At 41.7% G+C, this 17,420-nt stretch overlaps 2 protein-coding genes across 2 annotated transcripts; both read left to right on the forward strand.

Annotated features, from left to right (window-relative positions):
• Window positions 1-3,241: 3,241 nt before the first annotated feature.
• Window positions 3,242-9,258, forward strand: ctcf (CCCTC-binding factor (zinc finger protein)). The gene is made up of 14 exons (XM_079567285.1): window positions 3,242-3,421; window positions 3,531-3,620; window positions 3,705-3,878; window positions 4,004-4,210; window positions 4,309-4,471; window positions 4,589-4,759; window positions 5,054-5,187; window positions 5,271-5,391; window positions 5,478-5,627; window positions 6,336-6,496; window positions 6,574-6,756; window positions 6,941-7,070; window positions 7,145-7,384; window positions 7,661-9,258. Exons 1-14 carry the CDS (start codon window positions 3,257-3,259, stop codon window positions 7,903-7,905), a joined length of 2,334 nt encoding a protein of 777 aa, XP_079423411.1. The 5' UTR covers window positions 3,242-3,256; the 3' UTR covers window positions 7,906-9,258.
• A 310-nt stretch (window positions 9,259-9,568) lies between these two features.
• On the forward strand, window positions 9,569-17,273 carry carmil2 (capping protein regulator and myosin 1 linker 2; the record flags this gene model as incomplete). Its single annotated transcript, XM_079567662.1, is given in 12 exon segments — window positions 9,569-9,874; window positions 9,876-10,001; window positions 10,905-11,008; window positions 11,720-12,563; window positions 12,715-12,819; window positions 13,367-13,403; window positions 13,524-13,589; window positions 13,684-13,886; window positions 14,089-14,218; window positions 14,317-14,406; window positions 14,694-14,795; window positions 15,910-17,273. Coding segments are annotated over 12 exon segments (2,484 nt in total), but the record flags the coding sequence as incomplete, so codon positions are not given.
• Between the last annotated feature and the right edge of the window lie 147 nt (window positions 17,274-17,420).

Genomic DNA, 17,420 nt, shown 5'->3' on the forward strand with positions numbered 1-17,420 from the left:
CAAGAGGTGCAATCTGAGTGGGCAAACGATCAAAATAGCAGCTCCAAATGTGGTCTTTTTCTGAATGTGCTCCAAAATTATGATATTATTTTCTGTCTGTTACTTGTAAGGGTTCATCCTCTTTATTCAACAATGACAATAAGTGTTAAATAGTATACAGCTATACTTTAAGTAATCCAGTTCAACTCAACAACTCAACATAATGACCTTTTTTTTCTCAACCAATGTAGGATATTCAAAAGAACCACTGTGAGTGTGTTATTATTTGTTTAGCCTATGTTTTAGGTTGTGTTGTTTTGTTGTTGTTGTTCTTTTTACGTTGTCACACTACACAATTTGTTTAGCACTTCCAAATTAAATGAACAATTCAATCAGTCTTAACAGATGAGCTCATTGAACTTATTTGATGGTTATTTGACCATGGGCAGTGAAAGTTTATGGTTATGATAGCTACTACATCTAACCAAAAGCAACTTTCTTTTGACAGATGTCTCAGGTGAAGCGGCGTGTTCGGAGGACAAGGAAACAACGCAGCTATTTTCCCCAAACACTTTTAAGCAGTAGGTTTTCGTTGCTGACTTAAACGATGATCAAACGGAAGTGTTGCAAATGTAATTTCTTATTTGAAATGCGTTGGAGCTTTAGATCGCCTGTAATAGTGCGACAGGACACTACCGCACCAACTTCTTCCAACAATATGGCTTTCACATTTGTAAAATAGATGGCATTGGCATTGCTTCAAAAGTAGCATAAATCCTAAAGGAACTCACATATTTTTTTGCGACGGTAAGGTTCCTCATGAATCTGATCTTGGTCCAAATAGCCACCACCACAGCAGATCTGGAGCTTGCCGTCTGCGACAGCCACGCACAGCCCCCACTCCTGCTAGTGCTGCTGGCTGGTCAAGATTTCAGAGTGCTCCCCATAGCACTTGACAGTGGATTGGACAGTTAGGAGGCCTAGGACAGGCTCATCAATTGAAAGATTGGATAATTTACCGTATGAAGTAATAGGACTGCATTTTAGTCACTTAAAAAATAACAACAAAAAAGAAACTTTACTCACTATGTGTTTAATATTGTATGAGGAAAAATTGTCGCGTTAAATCATACAGAAGTGCATTGCTTCCATCTAGTGGCAGGTAAAAATAAAGCATTTACAGTTTGTTTTGTTCCTGGACATTGTAAAAAACAATTCAAGTCGGGGAATATATGTACGCTGTATTTTTTAAGACACAATACAATGATATGGGGACTAACCAGACTGTTTAAAGCACTCAGGGTTAAGGTTTTGCACGCCACATGATTTATTTGATAAACATTGTGATAAATGACTTGTGTGTGCTCCAGCGGAGCCCCCTCCTGGCCAATCAGGAGAGTGCAGTGGCTTCGACACCACCCCCCAGCGGCCGCACAGGCGCACTGAGCCCCACTGCCATTTTGTGCACAGAATACTCTCCAAAGCGGGAGAGGGATTAAAAACTAACTGCGAAGAGCCTCGCATTTGTTCCGGACACCCAAACTTTGTGATACAGTGGCTATACTTTGATCTGCGGGCAGTCGGACCAACAATCGCCGACAAGAGGTAAAGTGTTACTACTTTGGTGGGAGCAAGGGGGAGTTTGCAGGATCTTTAATCGGCCTCTAGGTGTCATGATGGGGCTCTGGGTCCGGGGAGCCCGCCGAGGAGTGTTTGTCTCCCTCTATCGTTTTCGAAAAAGCGGGCGAAATATGTGTAAATGCACCTTAGTCGAAAAGTATCTGTGTAAAGCTAGACTTTTCACATAATGATGGCAAAGATTGGCACAGTAAATTTGAGGATTGCTTTAGAAATATGAGCAGAAACTTTAGGCCAGGGCGTTCTGTCCTTGTTTCTTTGTTTCCCCTTTTTTTAAACGCGACGTCGTGAAAACTACCGAGGCTTGTGGCTAATGCTAACGGCCGATGAAAGTGATTTACCCCTCACCTTTGAGTTCAGTGTAAGATTGGTTAGAGGGTCTGTTCAAAACAGCCAACAATTAATGATTCGGTGTGTGGAAAAAACACATGCGATGGAACACAGTGGCAACAAAACATTTGGCGGCTGCGTTTTATGCTAGCTGTCGGTCGCGCGTAGACAAAGCTAATGGCTAACTAGCTTCAGTTAGATCAACGGCCTTCCCCACCCCATGCGGTTGGGCAAATGTCCCGTACGGTAAAAGTGCCCTAAATTGGCGCCCTAAAGTGCAAATCGGTTTACAGACGATATATCTCGTAGTACAATTACAGCCATCGAAAGAAGTGACAACATAAGTCATTTCCGTAACTGTTAAGTTATGTATTTGCCATTCGTCCCCATCGGCAGTTGTGTTACGCAGTACAGGCCGCCTATATCCGCAGAAGGATGACGAGGCACTTGTAACAAAATGGACGCGTCGCTCAATCAAAGTCTCTAAAACGTATTTTATCCTCTCTCCAAATTCGGCGGATAAAGTCCTCGAGTCCCATCATTTTCCCAGTGCCTCGGTCTGGACTGCGGTCAAGCCAAGCGCCCCCAAAGATGTGCCACGGCAGAGAGCTCCCTCTACTATTCGGCTTATGGAGCTGCAATAACACTACGAAGCACACGGCCATCAAGCGGCAGCATTTTGAGCAGCATTTATTTTGTCCACCCATAATGTTTGGTATTTACTATGAAGTAGAGCAACACTAATTTATACACAATGGAAGGAGGCAGAAAACCAGTACAGGGAATGAAACCCACTTGTTGGGTTTTCACATAGCTTTTGAACTTGTATATGTATTGTTATGATAACCCACGAATATCACTCACAGGATTGTAAAATGCTATTTATTTAACTTCGACCATTGGGAGCTACTTCCTTGTTTTGAGAGCAATCCACCCCCTCCCTACTTTCATATGTTTTTTTGTTTGTTTTGTTTTTAAAGAATTGTAACCCTGTAAAAAAGTGTCCATATCCCAAAGTAAGGTGGGTATTTAGAAAAGTAATGAAAAACGTCAGTAAACCCTTTGACAATAAATAAAAATAAAGCGTGGTTGATGTGTTTATTTTGATGCATCTCTCATTGTCTTCCTGTCAACAGCCAGCATGGACCAAGGAGCCGCAGATGATGACCCAACTGTTCAAGCAATCCACAGTCAGGAGGCGATTGTGGCGGACCTCCTTCAACAGGCAGCAGAGGCCGGGGGTGTTGTTGTAGAAGGTCAGTTGTTTTGGGCCAAGGTTCAAATTTACACACATTTGTGGTATAATGGAATGTTTCACCATTTACTTAAATGTTGTATCATTTTGTGTTTAGGACAAGGACTGGTGGAGGCCACATCGGCTCAGCAACAACTGATCGGGGCAGTTGGTAGTGATGGCGTGCAAATGATGGTTATGGACTCTTTAGATCCAACACTGCTGCAAATGAAGACTGAGGTATGCTCACCTGTGTGCCACATTGTGAATGTTAGAGTTCTGTATTTTTCCAACACAAAAACGCTGCAAAAGTCAGAAGAAATGTATTATAACTCCATTTTTTATTTAGGTAATCGAGGGTGGTCCTGTAAATGTCTCTGGTGCTGCTCATCAAGCAACCGTTACAACTGTGGACCAAACTCAGATCATCACCCTGCAGGTAAACAAATGTGTTGATTCACTATGATCTAAAATAAGTAGTGTGTCTTGCTGTAGCTAAATATTTGTCCATCTCCAATTCCAGGTAGTGAATGTAGAGGAACAAGCTGCACTGGGACTTGGGGAGCTCCAGCTGGTGCAGGTGCCAGTGTCGGCCTCGACAGTGGAGGCCCTGCAGCAGGGGACCCTGGTAGATGCTTCTTCCATGCAAAAGGACCCAGTCATTTGCCACACTTTACCTCTGCCTGAGGGTTTTCAGGTAAGACCAGTTTATTAAGTGTTGTCATATTCGAATATTTAACTTTGTTCAACGAGTAAATTATAAATTGTTGTAGAACTTTTCCTTCCCTCTGACACCCTTTCTTTGCTGGTGTGATAAAATAGGTGGTTAAGGTTGGAGCTAATGGTGAAGTGGAGACAGTGGACCAAGAGGAGGAGGAGGAATGCGAGGGCCAACCAGATGAAGAATGTGAGGATAACCAGCTTGAAGAGGACATTGGTGCGCCCATCGAGCCCTCTGCAGACGACCAAGCCTGGTCTAAGGATCCTGACTACCATCCAACCATTACTGGTGTCAGGAGGTTCAAAAAGGTGAAATATGCTGTTTTTTTGTTCTGCTTTTGGGTAAGAGAGAGTGTGTGTGCGTGCGTGCGCTGTCTATATCCTAGTGTTTTGTTTTTTTTGCTCAGGGCAAGAAAAGTCGCTTGCGATATGCTGAAGGAGACAAGGACATGGATGTTAGTGTATATGACTTTGAAGAAGAGCAGCAGGAAGGTCTTCTGTCGGAGGTCAATGCTGAAAAAGTTGTCGGCAATATGAAACCACCAAAACCTACCAAAATCAAGAAGAAAGGTAAAGAAAATCTATATATATTTATTTTTGTTTTTTTGTTTTTTTTATCACCCACATCAATCACCTGTACCTGGAAACTTAAGGGGCTGGAAAATAAACTTCTTTCTTATTTTGTAGGAGTCAAGAAGACATTTCAGTGCGAATTATGTAGTTATACCTGTCCACGTCGCTCCAACTTGGACCGGCACATGAAGAGCCACACCGATGAGAGGCCACACAAATGCCATTTGTGTGGAAGAGCCTTCAGGACAGTCACACTCTTGAGGAACCATCTCAACACTCACACTGGTCAGTAATACTGAATTTTATGTGTTTCATTCATTTGTATTAGGGCAGTCAAAATGCTAAATTTCCTCAGTGTAAATATGCCATTGGTATCACAATAATTAATTAATCCGCCACATCACATCTCAAATGAGTTACAAACAGACATAACATCACACAACTAGACCTGTTTTATATAGAACAGTGCCCAGTAACAGTAAACACATGAGATACAATACAAAAAGATCCAACCGTGCATCACACTGTGTACAATATCTATTTCTGTCAAAATAACACCATTCTTCTGTATCTGTGTAGGAACTCGCCCACATAAGTGCACAGACTGTGATATGGCCTTTGTTACCAGTGGAGAACTAGTTCGTCATCGCCGATATAAACACACACATGAAAAGCCCTTCAAATGCTCCATGTGTGACTATGCGAGTGTGGAGGTATGATTTATTTATTGTATTTATTAAATATGTGCATGTGAACGCAACAAATTTGTAATGCTATGTGTTGAAATGACTCACAGGTGAGTAAGCTGAAGCGCCACATTCGCTCTCACACCGGAGAGCGTCCATTCCAGTGCAGCCTTTGCAGTTACGCCAGCAGAGATACTTACAAACTGAAGAGACATATGAGAACACACTCTGGTAAATCATCTATTCTTAGAAAACACCTGTGTATTTATACTTTGAGTTTCATAATGGCTATGTAATATGCTTGTTTTTTTCTTCAGGTGAGAAACCATACGAGTGCTATATCTGCCATGCACGCTTCACCCAGAGTGGAACTATGAAGATGCACATCCTGCAGAAACACACTGAGAATGTGGCCAAGTTCCACTGTCCCCACTGCGACACCGTCATCGCCCGCAAAAGTGACTTGGGTATGTTACATGTTGCACTCCTGTTTTAGCATTTCAAGAGAGGTTGTGTGTGTAATGTCATAACATAGCAACAGCATGGCAGTTAGCATTTCATCACCTGCCAATTGAGTGGCAATGTTTGATTAGCCACTCAATTTGCAATGCTGAAACAACTAATCGATTAATCGACAACTAATCGATTACTAAAATAGTTGTCAACTATTTCAGTAATCGATTAATCGTTTTCTAGTAAACCCAGACTAAAATAGAGCAAAAAAGACATGAAAATTATGTATTTTGGATAAAAACCTACTTTGTTTTTAAAGTGAGGGTCTGCAGTGTTTTGTACAGTGTAAATGTCATTAATATCTGTCTTTGTCTCGTCCAATCAGAAAGCAGAATTAGCACAAAGAGCCTCCTACAAACGCTTACTTTAAGTTTAGTCCATCAACACGTCCTCAAGCGGCGCCACTTTAGCTCTATGTGATAAAAAAAAAAGGGTAAAATACCATTTCCATGCACCTTTCACAGCCAAGCGATTAATCGATTAATCGTAAAAATAATCGGTAGATTAATCGATTACCAAAATAATCGTTAGTTGCAGCCCTAGTTGACAGTTCTATTCCTGTTAAAGTGTAAATGTGCATTCCCATATTAATAGATCCATAGAGTGTTGTTGTGAGTTACTCAGCATTTTGACGGTTTACATTATTTATGTTGTTCTTCCAGGGGTTCATCTTCGTAAACAACACTCGTTCATTGAGACAGGTAAAAAATGCCGCTACTGTGATGCAGTGTTTCACGAACGCTATGCCCTGATCCAGCATCAGAAGTCCCATAAAAACGAGAAGAGGTTTAAATGTGACTTGTGTGACTACTGCTGTCGCCAGGTAACTCCCACTTTGTTGAGTCACATTAATCGTAAGTTGTACATGCAGATATTAAACTCTTTCACCTTTGTTGTTAGGAGCGTCACATGGTGATGCATCGTCGCACCCACACAGGGGAAAAGCCCTTTGCCTGCACCCAGTGTGAGAAGACATTCAGGCAGAAACAGCTGTTGGATATGCACTTCAAACGCTACCACGACCCCAACTTTATTCCAACTGCCTTTGTGTGTCCAAAGTGCAACAAGACATTTACTCGCAGGGTAATCATGTTTTCAAAGTTCATTACAGCAAACTTCTGTAAACTATGTTCCTCTTTGATCTAGTTATATCTGAGCCTATTTTAGTACCTTTTGTATGCAACAGTTATGCCATGAAAATGGACACAGTATCAAGGCAGAAGTGACAGGGTAAATTTAACATTTGCGTATAACTTTATGTTTCTAGAACACTATGTCTCGTCATGCTGAGAACTGCAATGGTGAAACAGAGGAGGGTGAAAATGGAGCTGTCACCCCAAGGAAAGGAAGAAGAGGCAGGAAGAGAAAGATGAGAAGCAGGAAAGATGATGACAGTGGTGAGTAAAAGCTTACATGTACAACAAATAACATTGGTGTGTGTTGTGTTTGACACCGAGTTTAATTCCTTAAGATGAAGACCAACCTGAACTGGATGATGACGATGAGGAGGATGAGGAAGAGGACGAACTGCCCGATGAGGAGTCGACTCTTCTCCAGGACGAAGACGAGGCCGAGGGGTTAGATTTGGACCAGGCCCCAGCCATTGTCCCGGTGCCAGCTCCGGAGGAACCACCAGTAAAGAGGAAACGTGGAAGACCCCCAAAGAATCCGCCCAAGATGCCAACACAGAGCCAAGCCACACCTGCCAAGGGTAAGAGCTCTACCGCTGTACAGAGCTTATGCCTCAGCAACAGGTTTAAGGTCACACACATCCACAAAATCTGAAAAGTGTGCGGGATCTGAAAGCATGAGCTTTAAACTTAGATCAGCACAGAATGTAAGTTATAACGTCTTGGGAGAATCTATTAAAGCTTAAAAAAACAAAACTATTTGCTCCTTTCCGGATCTTGTGTTTCACTATTTCACAGAGTATTGTTTTTGCACAGTCAGTGAAAAGTCAATAGTAATGTTTTTCTGTATTTTGTAGCGGCCGCCATTATCCAGGTGGAGGATGAGAGCACTGGGGCAGTGGAGAACATCATTGTGAAGAAGGAGGAGGGCGATGTCTCCGAGGCGACGCTCGATGAACAGGGCGTGGCTTTGACAGTGGAGGCTGTGGGGCTTGACACCGAAGACGCGGCGGAAACAGTGGAGCTGAGTTTGAACGAAGCATCAGCTGCTGCCAATGGAGACCTGACCCCAGAGATGATCCTCAGCATGATGGACCGGTGAACAAAGCAGTGCATCAGGACGAACGTTTATGCTTGCTGACATGTCATAAACACTTAATGCTTCTTAAACTCTTGTAGATCCTTACCATGAGGCCCAGGTTTTATCCCAAATGTATCTGTATGCACAAGTAGAAATGTTCTATAGTTGGTTTGTTTTTGTTTTATTATCTTTTGAAAGTTTAAAGTTGTTTTGAAAGATCTGTTGACAAGTGAGAAGAATGCTACTTATATATATATAATATTGCTCAAACAGACTTGACAAAAGCAAAGTTGTTGTCAAACCCAGAAGATGCATGAAGCAAATAGTCACTGTACCCTTTCATTACCAAAAGAAAAAGTAGGTCCCTTTTAAAATACCACTTGATGTGTCTTATAAATAAGATTTAAAGAAGCTTATTTTTCTACTAGGCAGCAAACAATGCTTATTTTTACTTTAAGCAAAAAGAATTGCCAAAACCAAAAAATGTAGTTCCAGCAAAGAAGAGTTTAATTTACAATACTTTATTAGTTAAATGGGAATTAATAAGTCTGTGAAGGAAATTCTAAATCTTTTTTGTCATTCATTTGCCAAATTCTAAAATTTGTAGTACCAACTGATTTGTAAATGATTGTCCAAGGTTGAGAAGAAAAGTCATGAAATCCTTAAATGAATTGTAATTATCAAAATTTTGCCAACTATGGTTGCTGTAGGGGCAGTTAAACCATGATTCAGATCTTAGACTCTACTGTTCAGTAAAATACTGTGTCGTTTTCTCCAGTTCGCTTACATAATTGTCTGTAGGATCATTTACTGCTCTTGGTCTTGCTACGAATCATGCGGACGGTTCCCCCTTATAAATCCAGCCATTATAACATGTATCATTTTATTTAGTCAAAACCCTCACATAATGCGTTATACATCCACAGTTCTTTCTAATCCACCAACAAAGGCTTTGTTCACAGTCATGTTTTATTGTCTTAAATCAAAACATTATTTTAGTATATTTCTGTTTATTGTATTATGTTTTGAGATGAGGTGTGGAGAATGTGCATGCAATACATACAATTTAAATGATTTTGCTTTAATGTCATTCTTTTGGGCACAGCCATAATACAGTATCATTCATGCAAAGATCATGTGACAAGGGCGTCATATTTGAACATTCCACCTAATTAAACTATTAACCAATAATGTGTACAATGCTTTTATGTTGTAATATCTCAGTTCCAATATTACATTGGTTTAATGGGTGTGTTCTTCATGTCTGTACCTGTAATGATTTATGGTTCGCTTTCTTTGAGTTTCTTAGCTGTATGAATTTACAATTAGTTTCACTTCAGTGGCAAGTTTTCTATTTGCTTCTTTGCTGCATATTGGTTAATCGATTCCCAACTTTCATTGTCGTCTTCATTGATAATAAGAATAAACAGATGTTCAACAAAGATGTCTTCATTCTTTAAAAAAAAAACGTGTCTAACAGTAAGCGACATATTTGCTGAACCGTTTTATCAAAGCAGACACTCTGAAAAAGGCACTTTATTATATGAGTATAGATTGGAGAACTTTAAAATTCCCAGTATTCCATTAACCTAAATGATTCAAGTGCAACACATTTTTACAACTGGGATTTTCAATAGCAAAGGTGCGTTTACCTGCTTTGCATTGTACTCACTTTTGGTCCTGAGAGAGATGGAGTAGCAGCAGGATAAGGGTGTGGCCTCCTCCCGTTGTCAATAGCAACCCTTCTGTCAGTCAAGGCCATTGGTTCCTCCCCCTGCATCCCCCGGATGCTTTGGAGGGACGGGATGGGGGTGGCGCCTGTGGATGCTGCAGAGAGGAGAGGAGCACCCCCTTTGCTCCATCTCCGGACGAGCTGCTGCTGCTGCTGCTGAAGAAGAGGCTGCCGGCCGCCGAGGCTTTACCCGATCGAGAGGCTCCGTTTCCCGGGCGGCTGCACAGGCCTCCCCCCCCACACCCCCCCTCCCTCCCGCAGCTCTGGATCCTCCGCTTCTCCCATGGAGCCCCTACCCACACAGGGACAGACGCTGAGGCACTACACCGCCTTCCGACCGCGGCCACGGCGCACACGCACACAGCCCCCCTCCTCCAGGCCCCAGGTAACAGAGCTAACCCACAAACACACGCCAGTCGATACTCATTCTTTCCCATCTGTGTAACACATAGGAAGTAGAGCGTGTGCAATCAAAAACAGGGCCATACAGGGGAGTATGGCTAACCACAATATGCAGGGTAAGCTAAATCAGGACGGTCTGATTCAGATACACGATGAAGATGGATGAGAGATGGGTGGTGATGCTGTGATGATGGTAGAGAGATAATGTATGAATCTGTAGCCTAGTCAATGGGTCTTCTTTTTTCTTTTTTATCTACTACCTTTATTTGTGCTGTTATTGTGTAGCTGTGTGCGAGACACTGTTAATGTTTATTTTGGGAGTGGTGTTCCCCAGGATATTCCCAGAACTCAACAACCCCCACCCTATGCTCCTCTATTGGGATTACTATCATAACCTCAATTATTAGTATTTATTTATTTTTTAGCAATTTGGATACAGTTAAATTAAATGAATATATGTCTAAAGACTAGTCTGGTCTCTTTGTTATGTTGACAGCATGTCTTTTACTTCTTTAACAGGTCTACTTAAGCCTACTTGAAATTAGCAGTTAGTGTTAACCCGCAAAGCCCGTTATAAACTATTACAGCTGTGTTTGAGCAGCCTATACTTTGTGGGTTTTCTGACTCGGAACTATTAGAGAAATTCCTTTATTCACAGAAACAAAACATTCAAATCAGTCCCCGCACCTGATCGTGCTTTTGCTCTTCTATTCATTTATTTCAGGCCCCCATAAGAAAACACCTGCACTCAAAACAACATCACATGTTATGCTGTTTAGCTTGCAGCAAAAATAACTCATTAAACTCCTAAAGTATGCATGTTCACTTGGTTGTGTATATGCGCACACAGTATCCTGTAATTAAACATTTTATATTTTTGTTGCAGGAGCCAAAGGCTGAGGCAGAGAATGAGGGCATCGAGGGCATGGGCAGAGTGGACGAGGGAGTTGAAGAGTTCTTTACCAAGAAAATCATTCCTGACTATGCACTGTGAGTAACATTCATTATTTGGACAGTCCTTAGAGATGTACTACCTTGATATAACTACATATTTTACACAATGTTATTTTGGCTCTTAGTCCCACAGGACAGGTGTATGCCTGTATTACAGCAAACATAATAGCACTGCAGTATCTAGTATTTAGATTCATTTTCGAAAATATGTTCTCCATTCTTTTTTGTTTCGTTAAATGCATGTTAGTTGTATGTTACCTTATGCACCGGTCTACTGATCAGTAGCTCGACACTGCATGCAGACATTACATAGTGTGTCTGAGCTCTGCTCTGGAACCTCTGTCCCCAAGTTCAATTTATCAATCAAGAATTTGTGGCTTCAAATTATATCCGAACTGAAGTGACCATACTGAGTGTGGCCATTATTTATGTCACAAGACGTCATCCTTGTTAATTGTCTGCAACAGTGACATAAACTTTGTCCAGACCAGTTTAGGACACATTTCCTTCAACCCATCCCTCATGCAGCACACAGAGGTGAGATCTCAGTGTCACATATGCGAGATCAGCAAATGTATGGTCCGTGATAACCTGATTAGGTTAGATTGGGTATGTACCAGAAAGTATGTCTCTGTGTGCTGTTTGCATGAACTTCATTATCATTGGATTAAGCATGTTCGTGACGTAGAAGTAGTAGTGGTACTGAGTGTCTTGTTTTTGTTGCTCTTTCTGCTCTCCTTACTGCAGAAAAGGCCGGTGGGAGGAGTCAAACCCTGCCCAAGTCACTCCCTCAGAGCCAAGCTCCACCTCCTTAGCCCCATTACTCCTTTCCCCTTCCTCAGACAGTGTTCCCTCCTGCCTTGAGAGCACCACTGTCTCTGCCCCTGACCCATCCACTGACACGCAGTCTGTCTCACCCGCTGGTGACACACCTCCCACACTCTCCAGCCCTCCCTCTTCTCTTCCCCTGTCCACTAACACTAACACTACCAACACATCCACTGCCCCCAAAAACATTAAGAAAAAGTTTGGTGACTTTTTTGCCTTCAAGAGGGCACGAGCTGGCAGAGCTGCCAAAACCGGAGGGGGGGAGGGAGGGGGGGAGTCAGTAAAGGTCAAAAGGACCTCCATCGCTGACCTGATTCGCCCCCTGCGTGAGGCCAAGGACAGGGAGAGAGAACGGGACAGGGAGAGAGGGGCCAAGTCAGTGGAGGATGTTAACGTTTGTAATGATGCCGCCATCACAGAAGGAAGTGCTGCCGTGGGGATGCGTCTTGCAGGCGAAGGGATGGATGTGCTGATGCCTGTCAAGACATTGACCATTACAACACCCTCCAATGAGAGCGCCCCCACCCACCCCACATACCCCGCCCCCTCTGCCTCCACACACACGGACCACACAGACGCAACAGTCAGTCAGCCCGACCAGGCCCCTGAGGTCAGGCCTGAGGACACTGAGCTCGGGGACAGCAAGCTGGGACAAACCTCCATGGAGAGGGCACTACGGACCAAGCGGTCTCTCCGGGAGGGCAAGAGCCAGAGTCTGATCCTGCTGACTAGTGACGAGGACAAGGACAGAGCACACAAAAAGGTCAGTGGACACAAAATACACTGCTATTACAATTATGTGGCAGAAGCTGTGTTTGTAGAAGAATAATAAATAAAAAAATCGGATAGTCTTGCTCATTTTTGCTTGTAATTAGATTGATTGGATTGTAAAATATTTTTTTATGTGTATGCAGAAAAATGCACAAGAAAGCACTAATAGTTTTGAACAACGGCTTCAAGTGATGCTGCACAGAATAAGTGTTGGAAGAAGTCCACCCCCAGACACCAAGATGAGCCAGGTACTAGTGTCATGGTGTCATACTGGATACGGGTACAATTAAGGGCATTCATATCACAGTGACATAAAGTATAGGATAACTTATTCTCACTGCTCCTGGCCCCAACTCTGTGTGTGAAAGTTAAACTTGTAATTACCTTATTTTCTTTAATTAAAGTGCACATATGTAGGTCATATAGCGGCCCAGGATTAGACCTGCTGTAACTTAAGGTCTCTCCTTCAAAGCAGAACATCATTACATTTCTGAAATAATAAAGAGAGGTCAAATGGAGAAGAATAGTCTTTTGTCTTTCTATGCTGATAAAAATCAATCCCGTCAGTCCTGCATCTACCCCAGGGCAGCTGTGGCTACTTGTGGCTTACCACCATCGGGTACGGAAAAAAATTCATAATGCATGCAAATATAAAGCAACTTTTGAGCGACTGGAATGGCACTATATGAATCTAAGGAATAATTATGATGATGATGATGATCATTATTATTATTATTTTCAAGTCTAATTGATAGATGTTTTTCATTCATATTAATTTACCTTTTATATTTATAGAGTAAAGATGAAGAGCTGAGAAAGGCTAACTCTGAAGGTAACTGTGCGTCTTTTATTTTGGTAATAAAAAAATAAAAAAAATAAAGTTTATAATATAATATCACAGTGTCAGTTGTGTCGATGTGTAGTAGATACTGTATGTGCTTTTGTTCTGCAGGTGCGATTCTGGACAAGCCTGAAAGCCCCCCTTATGTTAAGCCAAGAACTATGTCCACCTCTGCAGGTAATAATTTGAAGAAAGTAGTACTGTATATAGTAAAACTACTTATGCACGCCATGTTTTGACTTTGGCTAATAAAATTGATCAATGGTTTCAGCAGAGCGAAGAGATCCTAAGAAAGCCCCTGACCCTGTGAGACCTTTGGTCCATCCCAAGCCACCTGTCCCAGAGCGTCCCTTGTTGCCCAAACCTCCCGTGAGTGCAAAGCCTGTCCTGCCCGCTACCTGCGCTGCAGCAGGAGAGACTGTCAAAATCAGATCCCTCTCAGAAGATGGCAAAGCTGGAGACAGTCCAGCACAGGTACCAGCCACCATGGTAATATTTAATCTGATTTTAGCGCAAGGATAGATACAAGAAGGACGTCTGTAAAAAGACATTGTATTAACCTGTCTAAAGTTGTCTCATTCTTTAAAACCTGTACATATGATTACATTGAACATGTGACATTATAATCATATGACATTTGAACATGAGGCCTAATCGGTTGTATCCTTTTTCTTAGAGTGAAAACCAGGAGGGCATCAAGAAGACACCTCCAGCCACACTTCCCAAGACAGAGCTCCTCTCTCCAGCTCTACGAAAGATTCCTACTGCAGTGGAGCGCTCGGAAAAAGCACAGTCCGTCACTGATGGTAAGATCTGAATTTGATATGGCTTACTGTTGTAGGTCTTCTCAAAATATTGAAACAAAGACGGAAGGGGTGTTTTTTATTTATTTATTTTTTTCCAGAGAGTCTACCGAAGCCCAGATCACATTTAAAGCCCCCGACCCAGCGCAGAGCAGTGTCTGTTCATGAAGATACTCTGGCCATGACCCAAGGTATTGTCAACGTTATGTGGGCTATTCTACACCACACCCAGGTAATCCTCAGGCTATCTGCACTTGTCCGTACACCAAGCACACATTTTTTGAAAAACCTTCCGTATCAGTCGCTTTTTTACTACTTCTGCCGGACAAAGCACCAAATGGAAGAGCTTGGCAGAGAGCCTATACTTGTGTGAGCCCATCTGTGAAGAATACATGTAGCTAGATCTCATCTCAAAATGCAACATAACACAATTAGTACAAGCGACATATATATATATATTTGGGAACCTTTTTTGCAGAGCTTAAGGCAGTTCTGCAAAGGTCACCAATTCGTTGCAACAAAGGAGAGCTCCCCACCTGCACTGAAGACAACACAACTGAGGAGGATGTCCATCAAGAAGGTACACTGATAAGTAATCGTGTTAACGTTTGTTACTTAAAGGCACACTGCGCAACATTTTGGGTTATACTGTTGCCCACAATACAAAACATGATCCTAGTGACCCGCATAATGCTATTTTTGCTGTGGGTTATCAAAGAATGGATTTAAATGAGGACCTAACCTATTTAAATCTCACATTTGGCTGCCTTAAGTCAACATCTCCATCCATGAGGACAAAGAGATGTTCCCTCTCCCAGTAAAGTTACAAGCCATGTCTGAGGAGAGGTGAGCCGCTCACAGCAAAGACACATGTTTGTTTGGTCATTTTTTTTAGCCATTTTTCAATGATAATAATAAATGTAATAAAATGAATGGTTTTTTTATTGTTCTGTTTATTGGGTGAAATGTTATGCGGTGTGGCTTTAATAATTTTCATATTTTAGGACTCCATCCAAACAGAACATCACGCACCATACAAGTATGCCTACTGCCTAAACAGGCGATTCAGTTAATCTGGAATAATAGTTTAACTTAATTGACTTCCTGTTTCGATCCAACACACCAAAATAAAAGCACCATCTTATTCATTAGTTCAACTTTCTTTCTGTCTATCTATTAACAGACAAAACACTTAAAATGTGTGTATTTAACTATAAAGTAATTGTAATGTAATGTTCTACCTTCTGAACTCAGCAATGAGACAAGCTGTGTGCTTTTATTTTAGCGTGCTGGATCGAAACAGGAAGTCACTTCTTGGGTGGTGTTGTTTTGTTTGAAGTTATGCAGAGTCAATTTTACCTTTAAAAAATAGGACCGGTGTGTAGTTTTGAAAGTTCTGTATTGCCACCAGCATTGATACAATGTAGAAAGGTGAAAAAATGATATTAATGTCAGAAAGAAGCTTTAAATTTCTAGTCTTGATTAAATATTGTTTCCTAAATGGCCATTTCAGCGTATTTGACTTACCCTTTCGGTCAGAGTTAGTGTTTTCACCCCAGGTTGCATGATAGATAGTAGAGTCCCATTCTAATGCAACTTTTGCTCCATTAGTTTGCGGCTGGCTACGTGTTTTTCTTTGCCTTTACTATCTAAAAATTAACCAATATTTGTATATTTTTTTCTTCTCATGTCAGATAAGCTGAAATATGAGAGCGAGCAAATTCATTCGGGAAAAAAACCAAAATCACAAGAAAGAGAAGACTCAAGTTGTTCGTCCTTTGCAACTCAGGGCCACAAAGAGACACTCAAGCACTCACCGGTCAGCCCACCACTGCAAGACGAGAGCCATGCACTATCAAAGACTACTGACAAACTGCAAAAGTCCCCCCAATCGCATGAAAAACTGTCAATCTTAGCTTCATCTGAAATCTCAAAAGGTGCTCGCGTATCTCCTCCACTGGATGCAAAGAAGACTCCCAGCACGTCTACCGGAGACAGGCCAAACGGCAGCCAAGTCAAGGCAGAGGATGTATCTCAAGAGTCAAATTCAGCTCCTGGTCTTTGAGTGAGAGAGGTTATAAAAGGAAAGATTCCAGATGGGCCTCGGTACCATGCATGACCACAGGGAGGCGCCACAGGGTCCAATTTACAGCAAGTCCTCCTTGGCCACTGTGTCTTGCAAAAGTGTCCTTTTGAAAAGACACAAGAATCATGCAGGTAGGAAGGAGATGGGATGTTGCAACGTTCTCTTAGAAAGTCTCAGGAGTCAATATGAAGCAGGGAAAAGACGGTTGGAATATTGACATCAAATGCAAGGAAATCAAGTTATTCAATATACACACGCCCGAGTCTGCTGGTTTTTAAAAAGGTTAGCAACTGACTTCCACTTACATGTTACAGAGCTATACAAGATACTAATATATTTTAAACCAAATTATTCCTAACATGCGCATTACTATCTGCAAAAAGGACTGAGTATGCCCTTAGCTATATCTGTGTGTATTATTTCTCTGTTTCAAACCTGTGCTTTTTTCATGTCTGTGGTGCAGTTATTCCCATACATGTTGAAAACAATATATATTTTAAACGCAATCTGGTAAAGCACTTAATAAAATAGCCCAGTCCATTTGATTTAGCTTTTTTTTTTTTACAACATAATGTCCCAGTTAGACATACAGCTTGGCAAAAAGAAAATTAAATTGTTATAACCGCTTGGCATCACACTATTTAAATGCTTGTTTTCAATGTGGGGACTGGGTATGTTATTACCGGGACCTAAAACTACAATATTCTACAAATTTGAAGTACTGTATTTTGAACTTTCGACAGCAGCTCTTCTTTTGATTTTGAATTCCAATATTTATTGCTTCTCCTTTTCTCCAAATACGCAATACAGTCTTTCCTCTTACCTCTGCTGAATGAGCTTTTTGGAAGAATGTGCCAAAATCAAATCTGTAAATTTAGTTTATGTACACAATCCATCAGCTTTATTGACCCGTCACCACAACACACAGCGTCCATGTTAATTTGCCTTATGTTTCATGCCAGACACCATCCCCTCTCATTTATCCAGGTGTGGGACAGGCACATCATTATCTGGACAATAACGTAAAGAAATAATTTGAGAGGAAAGAGGAAGTGTGGCTAAAGGACTGCGGAAAAAAAACCCACAATAACTGAGACCAGGGGAGTTTGCCTTAGCAGA

This window comes from Gobius niger (assembly GCF_951799975.1).
Source record: "Gobius niger genome assembly, chromosome: 12".
Taxonomy (NCBI): Eukaryota; Metazoa; Chordata; class Actinopteri; order Gobiiformes; family Gobiidae; genus Gobius; species Gobius niger.